General features: G+C 40.6%; 2 protein-coding genes across 4 annotated transcripts in view; one reads left to right on the top strand and one right to left on the bottom strand.

Annotated features, from left to right (window-relative positions):
* Positions 1-266: 266 nt before the first annotated feature.
* Positions 267-20041, bottom strand: part of LOC123755013 (uncharacterized) — a 28326-nt gene continuing 8551 nt past the window's right edge. Inside the window, exons 2-9 of one of the 3 annotated variants that reach the window (XM_045737422.2) lie at positions 16151-17655; positions 14177-14312; positions 12484-12578; positions 10890-11074; positions 8777-8935; positions 7436-7493; positions 1842-2077; positions 267-1221 (exon numbers count right to left, since the gene is read on the bottom strand). In XM_045737422.2, the coding sequence (XP_045593378.1) occupies positions 696-1221; positions 1842-2077; positions 7436-7493; positions 8777-8935; positions 10890-11074; positions 12484-12578; positions 14177-14312; positions 16151-16366 (1611 nt within the window). In that variant the 5' untranslated portion in view covers positions 16367-17655 and the 3' untranslated portion in view covers positions 267-695. Of the gene's footprint in view, positions 1222-1841; positions 2078-4107; positions 4271-7435; positions 7494-8776; positions 8936-10889; positions 11075-12483; positions 12579-14176; positions 14313-16150; positions 17656-20041 lie in introns of all 3 variants that reach the window. The other 2 variants (XM_045737421.2, XM_045737423.2) reach the window with 2 other exon arrangements.
* LOC123755015 (uncharacterized) overlaps positions 9133-20041 on the top strand; it is a 35517-nt gene continuing 24608 nt past the window's right edge. Inside the window, exon 1 of the mRNA XM_069332786.1 lies at positions 9133-10176. The gene's annotated coding sequence lies outside the window, so the exon portion shown is untranslated. The remainder of the gene's footprint in view (positions 10177-20041) is intronic.

The following is a 20041-nucleotide window of genomic DNA, read 5'->3' as shown; positions in this document are numbered from 1 at the left end:
CTATATATATATATATATATATATATATATATATATATATATATATATATATATATATATATATATATATATATATAATATATATATTATATATACATATATAATTTCGTATAAATACTTATACGAGAGAATGTCTGTTTTCTACCTTAGTGTTTGACTATTTGAAATTAGTGAAAATATGTTATTGTAGGAGTTCCAATGTTAAATTTTGCAATGATCACGTAGATTTTGGCTTTAGCTACTTTAAAAGGATAATTAATATATAGTTGGCCATAATACATTTTAATTCAAGTTTTGCTTTCTACTTCACATTTCAAACTCTACACACCAGTGGAGTGTCAGACCATTAGGGATCGTCTGCCAAAGGAATATATAACAACCATAACAGTTAGGTTAATGTTCCCTGTTAGCGAGATATTGATGTGATAGTTCCAACACTCGCTAACAGGTTGTACTTAGGATACGCCAGACCAGTTCCCATCTTGACGAGCGAATCATCTTTAGTTCAGATATTTAAAAGCTAACAGATGATATTAAATGTTTGTAACCATTATCAGAAGTATAAGTGGATGCTGAACGGAGCCTTTGGGAACCTTTCACGGCATCACATCTAATATCGAGAAAGAAGCCGTCTACTGTATGCATAGCACTGAGGTCGGGTGTGTGTGTATTGGCAGCTAATTACAAGCAAGACGTTACTGCTCGCTTTCTGGCTGCTCTGATGGAGTGTTGTGTTTCTCTTTGCGCGGACGCCCCCGCCCACCTCGCCTGTGTGCTCGCCCGCGCCCCTTGATACGCGTCTCAGGTCGGGGCTCTTGCTCCTGTCCGGACGCCCCGCGCTTAATTTCTGTTTGAGATGAGGAGGTGGCACCCACAGACCCGTCTCGGCCATGCCTGCCTCCTCGTGGTCCTTGTGAAGAGTCTCTAGGTGAAGTAGGTGTCCTGACAGGGTCCCGACGGCTCCTGGAGTCCTCCCGGGGTGGAGGGGGTCGCCCAGAGCCTTTCGCCAGGTGAACACTAGGCTCTGCCTCAACAGCCTCTTGTCTTTGTTGCTGTTGCTGCTGGGATTGTTGCTGAGGCTGCTGCTGTTGTCGATTTCTTGTACGCCCTCGGCCGAAGTACCTTCCTCGGCCCCGCTGTTGGTGTTGTTCGTGCTGTTGCTGTTCCGGTCGAGCTGAAGCAATGGCAGGAAAGGTGGTTCCGCTATCGCGTTCACTAGACCTGCAGTAAAGAATTACATCAGTCATCTTTTAAGCGATGAAAATTAACATTTGAAAATGACGAAAGGTTATTGCAAGAGTGTAACGTAATTTACCTGTATAATATAAGTACACCGCTTCATCCAACTATTTAGATTAGGTTTTAAGATTTATGCTTATCCACTGCCAGGGTCACTCGATCACACTTTTTATTATTTAAGTATACAGTACTGTAATCCCGACCAAATTTAGTATTAAAAACTTATTATATGTGAACTAAGAACTACACTTCTCGTCTAACAGCGCGAGTTTACATGCATCACAGTAAAAAAAAAAAAAACTATATATACGTACAGATGATTCTCGCATCCACAAGTGGGAAAATGTGGCCTGATCTGTGAAATATGAATTCTAATGATCGGGGAAGATGAGGCTTGCGGGTTGTATTATCACCCAGGATACTGAGTCATCATTATCGCATAGCCAATATTCTCACTTTACGTTATACAGCAATAAATAAATTATAACTCATATCGAACACATGTTAATCCTTTAATATTGTCGATGAAAACCAAAAACCATAAGAGTGTCCGTACAAGGACCTGGGTGGCAGAACACCAGCTTAAAGTAATGGCTGATCACCTCTCCGACAATCGACGGTTGGCAGGACTGGTGGTGTTGTGGGGTAGCGGCCTCGCCCCTCTCTCCTGCTGCTGCTGCTGCTGGTGGTGCTGACGGAGGGGTGGGAAGCGAGGTTCTCGATCCGCCTGGGTCCTGCCTACGTCTGTTGCTAGGCTTCGCTGGACTTGGGAGGAGGTGGTGTTGCCCAGTAACGGGTCGACCAGCTGGGAGCCTGGAGACGCCTCCCTCTTGCCTACCTGCCCAAGCCCACCAACATTACTCAACTTTTGGTAAGGGATTTTATCTTGTAAATCAGGGAAAATGGATTTTACTCATTACAGTACTTTAGGATTTAGTGTAAATCCAATTTTGAATTAAACAAATTAATATCATTACTAATAACAAACGAACATTATTTATAATATACTTCTGTTTTATTATTTCCAGTCTTTATTTAGCCCCCCGAGTATTTAACATTACAGAGACAAGATTATTGATACCTAAACTAGTACTAATTTACTTCCTATCACTTGTTAAATAGCTTAAGATCTTTGCTATTTTAGTAAAGGTTGTGACTGTATTCTTGAGTCATATGAGCATTTAACGAGCATATTACATATAAATTTAGAAAAGAACAGATACTTATAATAGAGAGGTGTCGGAGCAGTTAGTAAAGGGAGTTGCTTACGTTATGGACTGTTGTTGATTACTTTAGTGTTTTATTAATGTTCCTCTCAACTCTACTACATTATTACTATCCACCGTATTTGACTTTATCGCAGCCTACTTCTCCAATGTATTATAAATTATTCCCTTGCAGTATAGGCCTACTGCACACTTATGCTCTTTTGTCACTGTTTACCCCAAGTTTTCCAGATGTTACGGGGATAACTATATGATAATTTTTTTATATTTATCCTAATTTATTTCCTTTTTATCTCGAATAGAGTAAGAAAATTTCAGCCCCTTAACAAATTAATTATACAATGAGACATTATTAGGCACAAAACACAGCTGCATTTTAACTTTGTTCATAGATTTGAACTTAAATGTTCATAGATTTTGATAAAAGCGCACGCACAAGCAATAGTAGACCCAATATATAACAGTCCGTACGCGGCCAGTTAATAATAGTCAGGAAATCTTGAAATTGAGATTTATGGAGTTGCGACAATTAACAATAAAGCAAAGCTAATTTACAATAAAGTCACTCGTCAAGTCCTGCTTCTGGTGTTCTAGCCCCGGGGGTGCTTTAGTCCTTGTTTGTTCTACCCCCCGGAGGTGATCTATCCCCGAGGTGTTCTATCCTCGGGGGTGTTCTAGCTGAGGTGTTCTAGCCCGGGGGTGTTCTATCCTCGGGGGTGTTCTAGCCCGGGGGTGTTCTAGCTGAGGTGTTCTAGCCCGGGGGTGTTCTAGCTGAGGTGTTCTAGCCCGGGGGTGTTCTAGCCTCGGGGGTGTTCTAGTGGCGGCAAACACCAGGGTGACAGCCATAATATGTTCCCAAGTATTAATACTCCTACATATATTGAAGTTTACATAGATGCAAATTTAGGTAGTCCTTGAAGTAAAGTTGTCGATACTGTGAACACGTTTTCTATCACGTTCGACGCTTGAGAACATATATCTTCGTCTAGGCCTTTAATCACTTATCAAATTGCCTTTCAAATTGGGAAAGCGTAAAAGAAAACATTTAGAGGAGATTTGGTACACTGTAAGACAGATAGCTTTCATAGCGATTAAAGAAACTTCATTGGCGATTACATGTGCTTTCATAACGATTACTCAAGTTTCCATGTTTACTGTACAAGCTTATACGACAATTACGTAAGTATATATGGTGATTGATCTTCAAGCTTTCATGGTCATTATACAAGCATTCTACAAGCTTAACGACACATTTTGCCAAATCTATTCTTTGTACATTGTAACGATATATTGGGTTTATAGTGTATAATTACTGGCTAATTTGCAAGTCTGCTGTATGGCTTGTGAGCGGCTACAATACAGGTAATTTCGGGTAACTTGTTCGTTTTCAGATAAATAAATGTTTTACTAAATATTGTTATCACTGAAAATGTAATAATTACTTATGGTTCGACAGTAAAGTAATGCAGCTATGTTTACCAGTGGGTCCTTGTGGGTCAAGGTGGACATCATTAACACTCATAAACAAACCCCACGACTGTAAACTCGTATTAGAGTAATATAAGTAGTCGGTGGAAATCAAATAACGTGACAATTGTAGAGAAAATGAGAGCGTGCGTGACCCAGGCGTATCGATGCTCACTTGTCTAGCGTGCGGGGAGGTGTGAACGGTGGCGCGGGGGGTGAGGTCAGCGGTGCGTGGTTGTGGGCGTGGAGGGGGGCGTGGTGGGGGCAGAACAGGGGGCGCGCCCACCTTCTTGTTAAGATGTGCTAGGCTGTTCTCGCTGGCTGCCTCCCGCGCCTGCCTGGGGGTGTTGGGAGGGGAGGGAGGTGACTCGGTGAACGTGTCCACACATACACAAAATTAACAAATCTGTGGTATCGTGGTTGCCCCTCACACACACACACAATTATAATCTAAATCTTGACCACATGCTCATATAATTTTCTGCATAAGTTGTGATGTCTTCAATTGAAAGTATAATTTCAACTGCCTGGAAGGGTTGGATAAACGTCTCTCTCTCTTGCAAAACTTAGTTCCTGACAATTAGCTTTCACTTACCGTAGTCTTGAAGACTGGTTGCCACCTCTTGCCGCTAGTCAGATCAAAGTTGGATGTCATAGAGAACAAATATGATAACTGACTTATGTTTACAAGGTAATATAATCCTGTTATAAGCTTCCTTCAACAAATATATTCTATTATTAAGTAGTGTTTGGGATAATTTTCCAATATCCCTCCACCAGTCTATAATTAATTTGAGGAACTTATTAAGCGTATAATTTGCAACATTATTTAAAAGTATAATGGTATTTTAAGTGTGAATGAAAGGATTTAATATGATTTGATTTTGCAAAATTTATCTTATAAAATAAAATATTCATGTGCACACATATTGATGTCTCTAGAGGCCCAAACATATAAGTAATTAAAAGTTACTTTCCTTAATAGATTCATAATTTACTTCCCCTCATGATAAACCTGTGACCAAACAGTGAGTTCATATTAAACTCAAAATAAAGACAGCCACAGTAACTGAGGCTGAGAGTGCGACAGTGCACTCTGGGATGGTCAGGAATTATACGCCACACACCATAATACAGAAGTTTAATGCACGAATAATGTCTTGACAATAAATTGGAAAGTTCGACTTCTCGCCCTTCACCGTTACTCTCTTATTCCTTCTCTGTTAGGTACTCACTTACCAATATCAGTGCTCTTCCACATTCTCCTACCTGCCTCCCAAGTTTGTGAAGTAGTTTCGTGTGTGGAACTGTGTAAAAGGCTTTTCAGCAATCCAGAAATACATAAACTGCCCAATCCTCTTTACTCCTAGATTATTTTCGCTTCGTTATCGAGAATCTCTTGTTCCATAGGCATGGCTACCTTTTTCTAAAACCATGTTGGTGTTTGTTTACAATCCTAATAATCCATAGGTGTTTAGTCTTATTGTTGTTATTCTTTCGAGTACTTTGCAGGGAATGCTTGTATATTATTGGTACCATATTTGCCATCTCCAAGCAGCTGGGAAAATCTTCCTTCACAATTGAATGATTCAGATCAGAGCTAGAGGTACATTGAGGACATGTGCAACTTCTTTTAATATCCATGAGATACATTGTCTGGTCCAATAGCTTTAGTTTCATCTAGTGAAGCTATAGGTGCCTCATTACTTCGTCTGCTGTTACCTCAATATTTGTCAGTCTTTCGTTTAGGATTACCTCCTCTCATAGCACTGGGAACTGTTCTGGCTCAATCATGAAAACTCAATGGAAACTGGCATTTAGTTCCTCACAAATTTCGTTGTAATTTTTTGTTCAGTATGTTTTCCTACCCTCATGTATAATCTAGTCCCTTTGTCATTCACACTTTCCTTCATATGTGACTATTAAGTAAATTCTGTTGTTTCTTTACCGTACTTAAATTGTCATTGTCATAGTTTTTCTAACACTCTTATTATGTTTATGTATTCATTCCTAGCTTTGTTACATCTATTAGGTTTATCTCTTGTTCTCTGTATTTTTTTGTATTTCCTCCTGCTTTTTAAGTTAACTTCTTGGCTTTGTCTGTTGAACCATCGGTTGATATATTCCCTTAAACCTTTTTCCCCTTTATTGTTAGTATGTATCTCTCTTCAGTTGTTCTGCATCTCCCTTTGACTTGATCCATCATTTCCTGGACTGTTTTCTACAGTTCTTCCTACCATTGTACAATGATCGCTGGATCCTAGTGATATGTCATCCTCCAAGTTCTCAATATTGTCCTCATTTTGGGAGGACAAGTCCCAGTCTTCTCAGATTTTAATAAAGTCGAGCAATGTGTTAAGAGGTTCATTACCATAACTACCATTAACTTTGCTACCCAGGTTTTTCTCCCCCATGAGGATTCTCAATTACCAATCTCTCTCTCTCTCTCATTTATTTTCCCCAATGATTAGTAGTTTTGCTTTTTCGTCTATGTACTGCTGTTGTTGTCCTCTACAGTCAATCTATGCATGTTTTCTTGGTGTCTTTGTATTCCTGCCTGAATGTTCTGCTGTTTGTCGGGGGATTGCACATTACAAGGACCACTATTTTTTCCATCTACTGTCAGAGTGCAAGTGATTTAATCTGTGTATCCATTTGAAGCCCTATGTTCTAGTTCCTCTCAAACTTCTACTTTCGTTTTGTTGGAGTGCCACTTTCCCTCCCTGTCTTTGTTTCATTTCCTTTATCATTACTTGGTATCACCCTGGAAACACTGCATCCGAGATCATTTCATTTATTTTGGTTTCTTCTATTGCAATCACGTCATACTCTATTTTACTTACACTTTCTTTTATTTCCTCTCCTTTATTGTATATTCTATATAACATACCATATATTGAGGTTCTTCTTGGACATTCTATTCCCTGATTTCACAGAGCACTCCAGTCTATTTGTCTCTATTGGTGTGGTATGCAAGTGAGAGATGAATGAAGTAGTGTGTGGAATTAGTGGATGTGAGACAGGAAGAGGTTGACAGAGAGGCGGTGAGGTTCTTATATTTAAAGTGGAATATAATGGTTGAGAGAAAAAAGAGAGGTAGCAAAATGAAAGGCGTTGTGAGGCAAGCATTGGTTGTGGGCTAGCCAGAGGTTGAATGGTAAATTGGGACTGATAGGAAGAGGTGGCAGAGAGGGGATGAGAAGGTCAGGGATGCAGAGAGAGACAGAGGGGATTGAGAGGCAGAGGGGGCTGAAAGGCAAGAGGGGGTGAATGACTTATAATGCCTTCTGCATGGCAATAAACACCTAGAATGCCTTAATTCTAGTTTCATGATGAAGTTAATGCACACGTTCAGGCATATGTTTACATCCAAGGCAAGAACATGCTTTCTGGTGTCATTGCCAGTTGCTGTAGAAAAGCCAAAGAACAGTGCACATGAACATCACTCAACATGATTGCAGTCACCACGGGGAATGCTGGGAGATATCATCTGAGCACAGTACCTCAGCGTCTGTGCCCACTGCAGCAGCAGGAGGCGGGGGGTCGTCTTCCAGCAGCATCCTGACGGATGTTGGTCAGATCGTTTAGTAAAGGGATTGGAGCATGCTCCTCCAGATCCATATTATAGAGATATGAAACTAGTTTGTGGAACCCAAGCTTCACTTGTTTAATAAGTAGTCAACAAACATAGACCACACCCGACTTGGTCAAGACCACACACCCGACCTGGTCAAGACCACACCCGACCTGGTCAAGACCACACCCGACCTGGTCAGGACCCACCTGACCTAGCCAAGACTATACATAACCTAGTCAAAATCACAGCAGACCTAGTCAAGACCACACCTGAAGTATTTACCATCACACATGACTTATAGATGACCTATTTAAATGTAGCCCGTGCTACTTGGACCTTCTTGTTCCCAGTAGCTGAATCTAAAACAACAACAACCTAGCTTACACGCCAGACCTATTTGAGACACACAAAACTTATTTACAACCACACCTGATCTATTTAAGATCACACCTGGCATATTTTAGACCTATTGAAGATCTCACATGGGCTGGTCAATGTCACACTGGAGGGCAAGCTATAGGCATATTTCCTAAACAAGAAAAATCCTTATAAATCAACCTCAGAATTCATTCTTATGGAGCCTACAATTATTTGGTTCATATTTTGTAGGCCTAATCATTTGCATACACTTTATTTTGCAAATATAATTCATTAATATTACAGTTGCAAATCGGAGAAAATGGAGATTGATAATCCTCAATGATCAACTCTCAGGGTATGAAGGTAACTGATCCAAAAAAATAATCAACATAAAGCCTATATTTCTAATTAAAATTTGTCGCTTCTCGACAGAATATATACATTTTTGCAACATATTTATTGACACAACTTTTGACATTAAGTTATTAAATGTAAAAGCATTCATGAATTCAGACATCTATTAAATATCAAAATCATATCAAATGCCCAACTAATTCCTCCATAACATTGTAAATGTTATGAATTGCCTAAATTATTGTTACAATTGTTAAAAATTGCCTAAAATATTAACACAAGATTTAGTTGTTATCACTTTTGCCCACATTTGGCGGACTGGACCCCTGCCTCACTGGACACGTCTGTGCTGTATGGTGCGGCTCCCGGCCACCCATACCTCACCCGCCATTATCATGTAAACACGCCAATGGCCTAGCTTACACACACACAGTTACAGCCCCGCTCCTGTGCCAGGTAAGTCCACTATGGGCCCACCATAGCCCGTGCTACTTTGAACAACAAGGGATATATACACCATGATATTGGGATAATGTAGCGGAGACAGCCTTACCTCTTAAGGTCCTCGACTAGCGAGGTCAGGTACTTGTTCTTGGCTCGCTCCTCCTCCAGTAGGCCCCGGGTGTGGTCTGCCTCCTCCTCCAGCAGCTCCAGGTCCAGAGACCGCACCAGTCGAGGGTCGCCTCGCCCTGAACGCCCCGGAAGAGGGCGTCTGATAAAGAGAGATGTGCTGTGGTGACTGCTACTCTATGTCTACATAGAAGGACAAAATTCATATCAAGAAATCCTTATGAAGTAAATCATTTATAGAAGAGGAAGAGGGACACTTTTTGAATAAAACTTTATATAGTGTAAAAAGATCTTCTTTGACAGCAAAATATTTGTCAAGAAAAACTAAATTCATTTACAGTGAAGCGGAAGAGGAAGAATTATTAATGGCAGACATTGATTGTAACCATGATATATATATGTGCCAGTTTAGACCTATTGTCTTGTATATGACCCTCTGTCCTGCATGACTGAATACCAGCATTATCCTCACTTTAATATGACTTAATTGAAATCCTCAGATTAGGCAAAATTGTAATTAATTTTGTCAATAAAGATGTTAATAATAATAAGCATTTATCTGCCAGTAGGAGAGTTACTGCTGGAGGAGACTATACAGGGCATGCTGATACTATTGTAAGGTTTTACATCTAAATTGTCCTCTCATATTAAAATTATAAATATAAATTTAATTATCTAGGTTATGCTGTACAGTACAGTATTTTTTAAGTTTTATATTATAGTTGAGTTGCTTCTATGAATACATGGCAGAGTAATACAGAACTGCAAAATAAGAATAAAGAAAACTGTAGAGGGTCCTATTGACCTATAACTAGCCCATGGCCAAATTCAGGTAATAACTAGTAAGACATTGGGATTCATGCCTATTTATCATTAAAAAACTTATTTTAAGTTTTATTCACAAGTTCACATTTACACAGCTCATCGCCAGAACAAAGAGCGTTCATGATGTGTTAATCAAATATTGAAATATTAGCGTAGATGATAGTCTGTTTTACTAATTTAGTCACCAGGTGTAGCATTAGTTGTATTTACAGTTCCAGTTTTAGTCATCAGGTGGAGTGTGAGTCTTATTTACAGTTCCAGTTTTAGTCATCAGGTGGAGTGTGAGTCTTATTTACAGTTCCAGTTTTAGTCACAGTCATCAAGTGGAGTATGAGTCTTATTTACAGTTCCAGTTTTAGTCACCAGGTGTAGCATTAGTTGTATTTACAGTTCCAGTTTTATTCATCAGGTGGAGTGTGAGTCTTATTTACAGTTCCAGTTTTAGTCACCAGGTGGAGTATGAGTTCTGTTTACAGGTTTAGTTGACTCCGGGTGAAGGACGAGTTGTGTTTACAGTTCCGGTTTGTGTCACCAGGTGGAACACGAGTTGTTTACAGGGTTAGTTTTTCTCACTTTTGCCCATATTTTATTTATTTATTTGTATAGCCATGGAGGTGATGATGCAGAGGACATAAGCAGACTCGCTAGTGTCTTCCTGAAGGCGAAGTTGACATTGAGATATCATGCTGGGACGCGTGTTGTTAGAGGAAAAACTGTCAATTAGGCTGGTCATGTTCCTCTACACACATGCTAGGCTATTAGTACAGTCACTCATCCAGTTACTGGCCAGACTGGTCTAGTTTCCCCTGTGTCATGACTGTAATGCTTTTACCTTATTACGAATGTCACCTGCTGATTAGTGTAATGCTCCTACCTTACTACGAAGTCACCGTTGATGAGACCGTAATGTTCTTACCTTAGCTATGATGTCACCGTTGATTTTATTTACATTACATGGTACAATGGATTTGTGAGAGTACATAACATTGGTGTTCTTACATTCTTGCAAAACCACTAACACGCATAGCGTTTCCGGCAGACGAGACTGTAATGCTCTTTCCCTTACTACGATGTCACCGTTGATAAGACCGTAATGCTCTTACCTTACTACGATGTCACCGTTAATAAGACCGTAATGCTCTTACCTTACTACGATGTCACCGTTAATAAGACCGTAATGCTCTTACCTTACTACGATGTCACCGTTAATAAGACCGTAATGCTCTTACCTTACTACGATGTCACCGTTAATAAGACCGTAATGCTCTTACCTTACTACGATGTCACCGTTGAGGAGAGAGGCTGGCGGTGACTGTACAGTGAGCGGGGCCTTGGCGGTATCAGTGCTGGTAACTCTGGCGGTGGAGGTAGTGATGACGGGGCTGGTGTCTGCAGTCTTGGCTGATTTGTTGTCTCTTTTTTGGTTATTTGGCTCTACTTTGTTTGGTATTTCGTTCTACAATAGAGATTGAGTGTTACATGCCAGTCAGGCTTATAATGTTTTCTTATCTAAACAGATTACTGATTAGTTTGTTTGATACATATAACTCTTGATAAAAATGAGTACCCTGTTGGGTTATATGTTGACCTACGTAAGGCTTTTAACACTGTTAACCACAATAACTTTCTTAAATTACAACATTATGGAGTCAGGTCACTCCCTCCAATACTTTCTGTCTTACCCCTGTGAAAGGCTCCAGTATGTCTCTGTGAATGATTCCAATTGTCACACCCTATCCATTAACATTAGTGTTCCTCAGGGCAGTATACTTGGCCCTCTCCTCTATCTCATCTACATTAATGACCTTCCAAATGCCTTTCAACACTTCAAGCCAATTTTATTTGCTGATGACACAACCTTCATTTTCTCCAGTCCTAACCCTCTTATCCTGAAAGACAGTGAATACTGAACTAATTAAAGTCCATCTGTGGCTAACTGCTAAGAAACTCACCCTTAACATTGATAAAACCATTTATAATTTTTTTGGGTAATAAATCCTCTGATCAAATTAATCTAAGAATTAACAATATCCAAATTAGTAACAAAGTAGATGGTAAATTTCTTTGTGTTCTCATTGATAACAAGCTGAATTTCCAGGGCTTAAATTAAAAATAGCTTAAAGTTAAGCTAGATTTAAAAATATAGCTTAAAGTTTCTAAAACTGTTGGCATTCTTTCTAAAGGCAGATATTATGTACCTCGCCCTGCCTTGGTAACGCTCTATTACTTTCATCTATCCTTATCTCAATTATGGTATTTGTGCTTGGGGGTTCTACTACCCAAAACCATCTAGGCCTCTAATTACTCGACACAAATCAGCAATTGGAACAATAACAATCTCTGGCCCCAGACAGCACTCGGCCCCCTTACTTGAATTTGTAAATATGTTAGATATCAAGTCACTGCACATCCTTTCAAGTGTACTCAATATACAGTACTGTATATAAAATCTAAATAATAGTAATGGCAGTAATCTAAAACCACCAGAGAACAACAGGAGACTCCAGGCAAAATATGAAGATGCAAACAGAGCCAGTGTAGGAATTCTCCAGTGCGCTGTAGACAGAGCACATCAACTATAAGAATACAATGAATACTCGGAGAAGACTTTTAGAGACCAAAGTTTGTAGAAACAGTCGATAGGAACGTCATAACATAATATGAAAACTATTTTACCAGCCAGACTAAACCATGATTTTCATGCGGAATTGAAGTAGACATTGAAGATATGTAATATATACCCATGGAGAATGAGTGCACACTGTGTATTAACCTTTGGCTATATGATGTCAGTAACTGCAAGGCTGATAGAACACTAACTAACTAACTAACGGCAGTGGGACTACCAAAAACTCACTCACTCACCTTGGGAGAGGAAGCCTCATCACTCTCAGGGCTGAATGGAAAATCAGGCTTGATCTGTGCAGCTGATGGGCCCATGAGGAGTTGGAAGGTCAGATCTGCAATTACGGAGTGAGCTTACTATATGGATATGAATGTGTATATATGTATGTAGCATGATTACTCGCATTATATCAAAATACGTACGCAAAATGTGTATAAAGTGTTAATTATTATATAACTATCATTCATGACGAGAAACCTAATGCACTAAATATTAAATTTGTGTATGTGATCTCAGCGGAAAAGACGTGAAAGTTTATATTATGAATTTCCACAAGAAAATTTTTAGTGAAATTTGTGGATACGAAAAACAACACGGATAAATTCCCTCTTTACGAGAAGTTTTCGGGCCGAATGTTCCCGTGACGACAGTTGACTTTTCTATGGCTTGGGGCCCCATGTCAAGTGGCCTCCATTACGGTCATTTGATCACAGAAATCGAAAACTTTCATAATAGACGAAATCAAATTTGTGTGGCACGCAGGAGGAAGAGAGACTGGTGGTTCTTGGTGTGTCTAAGTTTGACTACATCAGACCATTGCAAGTATCGGGATGCACAATAACCTACCATTCACAGGATGACTATGGTGTGCACAGTAAACTTATTTATTTATTTATTTATATATATACAAGAAGGTACATTGGGTTTGTGAGAATACATTGGATAGTACAGTATTTACATTCTTGTAAAGCCACTAGTACGCACAGCGTTTCGTGCAGGTCCTTAATCTAGCAGATAATTTTAAGTAGGTAATTTCAATCAGAATTGATAAATGATAAAGATAACTACTACTAACAGAATGAGTGTGGCTCACAGTAAACTACAACTCACAGGATGAGTACGTGGTGCACAGTAAACTACCACTCACAGGATGAATACTGTATGCACAGTAATCTACCACTCCCAGGATTAGCATGGGGTGCACAATAACCTATCACTCCAACCCGTTCTCGCAAATTCGTAAAGTCAATATTGACTTATTAACTACGTGCATAGGTGATATACTAAACATAATAGATACCCTTAAAAAGATTCATAGAAAACACCGACCTTACCTAACCTTGTCACTCACAGGGTGTGTGTGTGTGTGTGTGTGGAGTGCACAATAAACTACAGCTCACAGGAAGATTGTAGAGTACACAATACACCGCCACTTACAGAATTAGTATAGAGTGCACAATACATTACTGCTCACGTGATGAGTTTGGAGTACTCGATAGACGGCGACAGTCAAGCTTATTGCGTCACGGGCCTATTCATATGTATTATTGTTACCCATACAGTCAATGCGTTTTCTTTGTAAATAGAGAAGTTTAGTTTTCTTTAATCTGATGAACAAGGAACATACACTAATTTGCTGTATAATAATTTTTACCTGATAGCCACTATCTCTAGCGGCATTGATGAGGACAAGAAGCCAGCGGCTTGTCAAAGGTCCTCCCGGTTTTTCATGAGATTTGTTTAAAGTGAATTTTGAAATAATGTTTACATTTTCGGCTTCGGAGGGTCGGCGGTTCTGTTTTAATAATTTGATAATTTAATAGTAATTTTAATATTAAATAATACTTAATTTTTGTCTTTTTTACAACCCCTACCTATCACCCCTACTACCCATCACCCATTCCCCCAATCCATGCACCCTCCCCTTCTTACCTCTGTTCTTCTGCTTGAGGGAATCGACCTGAAGGTGGAGGCCAACCAGCAGGTTCTGGTGGGTCAAGGCGAGTTCTGTGAGGTCGTGCTCCAGCTGCGCCGCCCTCGCCCACCCACCACACCCACAGCTCCGGTTCTGTAGGGGTTCGTTGTTAGTGATGGGTGGTGGCATGATGCTTGAGGTGGTGGTGGGGGCTGTTGATAGTGGTGGTGGTGGTTGTAGTGTTATGCTAGTGGAGGTTGGTTGTAGTGGTGAATGTGGTAGTGAGGGTGAGATTGTGGTAGTGAGGGTGAAGGCTGTATGTGTAAATTAATTGTTTATACCTTCATCGTGTTTATAGGTTAAGGGGGAGTTGGGCGAGGTCATTTTGCATATAACCATGAGTTATATTTTGATTCGTGTTATTAGGCTATCTATATCACTCTCTTCATTCTCGTTCTCAATCTCTTTTTTTCTCTTTATCTCTCACTATGAGGAGAAATGCCAAATTGGAAATCAAATTAACTGAAGATAAAGCTTCCGTACAATGACTGTAGCAACTCAAGCATAAATATGATACGAGTTAACTCGCTCTCTTGCAAAATGATTACCAATGATATTTCTAACATATTCTACAAATCTAACTATTATCCTACATCAGCTCACTTTACAAATTTACCCAAAAATATCTGTACTATAATTAGTTTTATATTACATATTTTAATATACTTAGTTTTTAAATAGCTATGTCGGAAAATCCGACACCATTTAATAATCATACAGATAATAACTGTATTACCAACAAGTTACCCATAGAAAACGTAACTTGTAGTGGAATTACCGTCTAAAGAAAACGGGATATCATCACCACATACCATTATAAATTGACCAGCTATTCTGCTGGGAATTATTCTTAAATACATTAGTCTTTGGACTTTACCATCATAAAAACATCTTATATAAATTAACTTAATTATCAATATTAAAGTAGAGTAAATGTGACCCTTCTATCACGTTCTGAAATCTGGACAATGTAGGCCAGGCGTCAGAGTGAGGAGGAGGGCAGCCATTGTTGTGTCACCTCCGAGACGTGTGGAGCGAGTTCGGCTCCTATCATTCTGGACAATGTCGGCCAGTGACGTCAATAGAATGGAGTGTTAGATGCAGCCATTTATATTGAGACCAGAGGCTCACACGGGAGCAAATTCGGCTCCTGTTAATTTACTTGGACGTAGTGTTATGGAAACCAAAGGTACCATCTCCAACACGATGTCTACAATCAAGTTAAGTGTCTATCCGAAACCCGTATATCATTCATTTATGGCCATTAATGTCAGGATATAGGGTTAGCCGGTTAGAACGCGAAATCGCCTCATACTAAAGGTAATTAAGCCAGGTCTTTAATGTTCCATGTACTGTATAGTGTTTTCTCTGATATAGCTTGTCATATATAGGATTCTGGCTTCACAGCTAGCGCACTTTTGACAGGTCAAGACGAGGATGCAAGATTATGTGCACCAGTTACTGGGTGATAGAAGCTACCTCAAAGAGGATAATTTGGTGTCTACACTCTAGTTATACCTGGTGGACTAACCTGCTGTACTATAAGAGAAGGAACCTCATCAATGTATGTAGCTATTACTGTAGTTTGATTGGTTGCATATATATTAATTTAATAACCCCCCCTAATGTGTAGAGGATCGATTTGTGAGATTATGAGATTATTGCAGAAATACAGTCCACTTAACATTATACAAATTGCTATCGAAGTATATAAATTAACGTAAATATAAATTCATATAAATTAAATAAATATAAATCTCACAGGTCGGTTCCCACATTATTTGGACCTTCGAAACCGAATTATTTGGTCATCTTTGAACCGGATGACGGATTATTTGATCCTATGAACCCACAAGCTATATACTTTGTATAATGTTAGTGTATAATCATATCTCGCTCTCTTCCCACATTTTTCACTCTGCTCTACTTACCACATTGTTCTTCTCGTCCGTTTTTCTGATTCGTCTGTCTATTTCGAAGGTTTCGTTGGTGTGGATGCGGGTAGTGGGTGTCTGGGCCAGCTTGGTGATGATGGTGCTCTGCTGGGGCTCCCAGGTCTTGTTCCCTCCCCCGCCCAGGTGGGCGGAGAACACGCCCATCCCCAGCCCTGACGGGGACCGCTCGATGGTCACGCCCTTGTCCGTCATCACAGCCCTCTTAGCCTGACGGAGGTCGGGTGCTGCAGGAACTCACTCAGGGAAGGGTTCTCCTTCAAGCGGTTGATGAAATAATTTAGAGGGTGTCCTTGAAGTAGTTGCACTTCACAGGATGGTGGGGTGTCTTTCTTAAAGGATTTCGCAAACGAAAGTGAGGAACCTCTTAAATTAAAGGTGACAATAAAGGCGTAGGGTTTTACCTTAAATAAATTCGCAAAAACCGGTATAATATAATATTGGAGTTTGTAACAAGAGGCCAGTATTGACAAGAGCCTCCTAGCAGATGGTGTCAAAGACTTGAAGTTACGGGGGACAAGCTTCTGCGTATCAGTTGGATCAGTGTCACCAGGGCAGAGGTCCTCCTCCGTCAGGTATTAGGATATGACCGATATTTTTGTCTCTTGTGTTCAGATGGTGACTCAGCCCGTCTTAGAGCTACTCTGACGATGTCTTTGTAAATAAACACGTACACCTTTTCAACTTTTCTTTCTAGACCCAATTTAAGAAAGCTCACACATTTGAAGTGCGTCTAGAACCAGCTAAACACTTATATCCAAACTTAAAGTTCGTCTCAGAGCGTGGAGTGCATCAATGCATCAACACCAAGACTGGCGCGGTGCCGTGAGAGGGACTTTAGGGGAGACTGGGAACATGGGTAATTATCCTAAGTTTGATAAACCTTAAAGTTATTTCCTAGGAACTTTCAGATATAGTCTCATAACAGCTCTTTAAAACAACGCTGCTGCTACGAGCTGGGAATGCCATTTTAGAATTGTGTGGCAAATGTATGTACGTTAAAGTCTCCATGAATGCTAGGGAGGGAAGATGTTGATCACACCGGAGACCAGCAAGTAGTGTTGGGGACACACACGGCATGCATTGTTTTACCCTTCCTGTCACGAGATCTCTTCACGGTCAAGCAAGACGTCTTCTTCCAGTAAGAACACTTTTCAGCCTCCCGATTACTATTTCACAATAAAACGAGACTTGCTACACCATAGCGGTTCTCTACCTCACGCAGGGCCCAGCCTTAACCCTATCTCTAGGGGAGGCGTGCCAGTGGTGCCACCAGCTCGATATGGCACCAAGGGTTCCTATGAATTCGCCAGGCAGCTGAATGATGAATCCATCAGTGACGTCGCAGTGATACGGTCATTGAGGCAGAGGTGGCTGGTGTGCCCCCAGGTAGCCAGAGGGCGTGGTCCTGGCTCTTGGAGAGAGGATGGCTGGCCTCCCACATGAGCAGCGCTACCTTCAGGCACTCCTGCTGCCTTCACTCTCTGAAACGGTAAAGTAATGTCACATTTGAGCGTGAATATATTAATAGAATACAACGATAAAGCTATTAAATTATTGGAGGAAGATTTACGTGTTTATCAGGCGTGAGCAAATATACACAAACAACTTCCTCGTCTGCTTGCAACTGCTAACGTACGCCCAGTTGATTAACAGTTGAGAGGCGGGACCAAAGAGCCAAAGCTCAACCCCCGCAAGTACAAATAGGTGAGTATCCCACTATGGTAGGCGCACGATGGTATGTAACCTGAGACACGCGGACTAGGAGCGTGCGACCTTGCTCCTGCCTCCTACGAACATTTATAGTAAACATACACATAAACAGCTTTTAAACGACGAGCACATCATGAAGGAAGCGCGTAGTGCAGTGCCCCGTGTCGTAGTTATTTTCTGAAGCAGAGTGGTCTGCGTCCTCGGCAGCGGGGTGACCTAGAGACGTCTCGCGGGGTTATGTAGTCCGGGAAGGAGTGATGTTTACCGTCTGTACCGAGCAACATGGGCGCCTTCTTGGCCAGTTCCTATATATTTATCTTATTTGTGCTGCGTCTATTCTCGATATCGTTTTATCGTCGCCACCAGCAGTGCAGTCATTAGTATTACTAACATTATTTATTTATTTATTTATTTATTTATTCAAGAGTTCTTACATGTTTGTACAGCCACTAGCACGCATAGCGTTTCGGGCAGGTCCTGGATCCTAATTTTCCCCGGAATACGACCCGCCAAATCGTTTAACAACCAGGTACCTATTGACTGCTGGGTGAACAGAGGCTACAGGTAAGGATTGGCGCCCAGCAACCCTCCCCGGCCAGGATACGAACCCAAGCCAAAGGGCTCGCGAAACCCTGGGCGAGTGTCTTACCACTGCGCCACGGGGGATTGCTAAATGCATTATATCTATTATTATTATTATTATTTAAATAAAAATGTTTGATATCTTTGTCATACACACATGTTCCCATTTACCATCAAAGATTATTTCGGTCCTTCTGCTCACGTGATATGTGTAATGAAATTGAAATTGAAGTAAGTTTATTGAGGTAAAATACACACAAAGGGATGAGGCAGCTCAAGCTATTCTCACCCCGTTCAGTACATCGTGTTAATACATACATATACACACATCACAAACAATAAACATATTACCAAACATTCTGAGAGATAAACATCTACATTTCCTACATGTGTATTGAGACATGACCACACACGCGTACCAACATATGCATGCGCGCATGCACGCACGCACCCCGTGCTAAGCCTGTGTTGATACCGTTTATGGCGCGAAGGCAGGTGATACAACCTTATTTCAACCTTCATGGAATTACAAAATATAGTCAACCTAAATTTAAACAAGGTTGTTTGTGAGAGTAAATGTGCAGTATGGGTAAACACTGGGAGGACCAGCACCAGTAGGGCCAGTACCACGAGTGATTGATTGATGAAGATTAAGTCACCATAGAGGTGGCACGGGCATGAATAGCCCGTAATGTCATACCACACATTTTGAGTGATAATATCCCTTCCCCCCCCCCCTGCTCCCTTCTCTCATTTATCTTCTCCTATTTCGTGAGTGGCAATGTTGCCACTCACCGACCCAGTTTGTGTGGAACGCCCTTTATGAATATAAGTATTAAACCGAACCCTATGATCTTATTACCCCGCGGGTAAACAAGGAATACCCAGAGCTGCAACCTCCGTGGTTTACACAGACCTCGGCCGGCGCCGTCTCCCCCAAATACACTCACGCGCGTGCGTGTGTGGGTGCTGAGGCACTCTTCTTTCTCTCAGCCTTTCCTCGTAGCTCAGTCACCTCAACTCATGAACCAGTCTTGTTGTCTATCTCTGGATTTTTATGGTCTTGTATTTCCTTCTATTTCACTCTCCCTTTTCCATCTTTACCCCTTCATCTTTCTCTCCTCCCCCCTCTTCTCTTTTCCCCCGCTCTTACCCTTCCCTTTCCCCTCTGCATCCTATCGCCTAGCACTATCTACCAGAGCCTTCAGTGTCAGCCAGTGTTAGCGTGGCTGGAAACTGAGCAGGCGCAGTATGGCAATATCTAGGTCAGTGTTACATATGGTCACAGTGTTGACATAAGAAGACAAGAATTAAGATGTTGGCAGGTGTGAGGGAAGCTGCGAAGGAGATGTAATTAAGGGTGTTGGGAGATGTGATGACAAGATTCGACGTAGGTTCGAATCCTCGTCACGGCCCTTGTGGATTTGTTTATTTATCGGTTCTACATTTCTGGTGGTTTCTGTACTGAAGACGTGTGGCTTGTTATATATATATATATATATATATATATATATATATATATATATATATATATATATATATATATATATATATATATATATATATATATATATA

The sequence above is a fragment of the Procambarus clarkii genome, chromosome 28 (assembly GCF_040958095.1).
Source record: "Procambarus clarkii isolate CNS0578487 chromosome 28, FALCON_Pclarkii_2.0, whole genome shotgun sequence".
In the NCBI taxonomy this organism is placed as follows: Eukaryota; Metazoa; Arthropoda; class Malacostraca; order Decapoda; family Cambaridae; genus Procambarus; species Procambarus clarkii.
The sequence above is the reverse complement of the archived record's forward strand: the minus strand, read 5'-3'. Positions and strand labels throughout refer to the sequence as shown.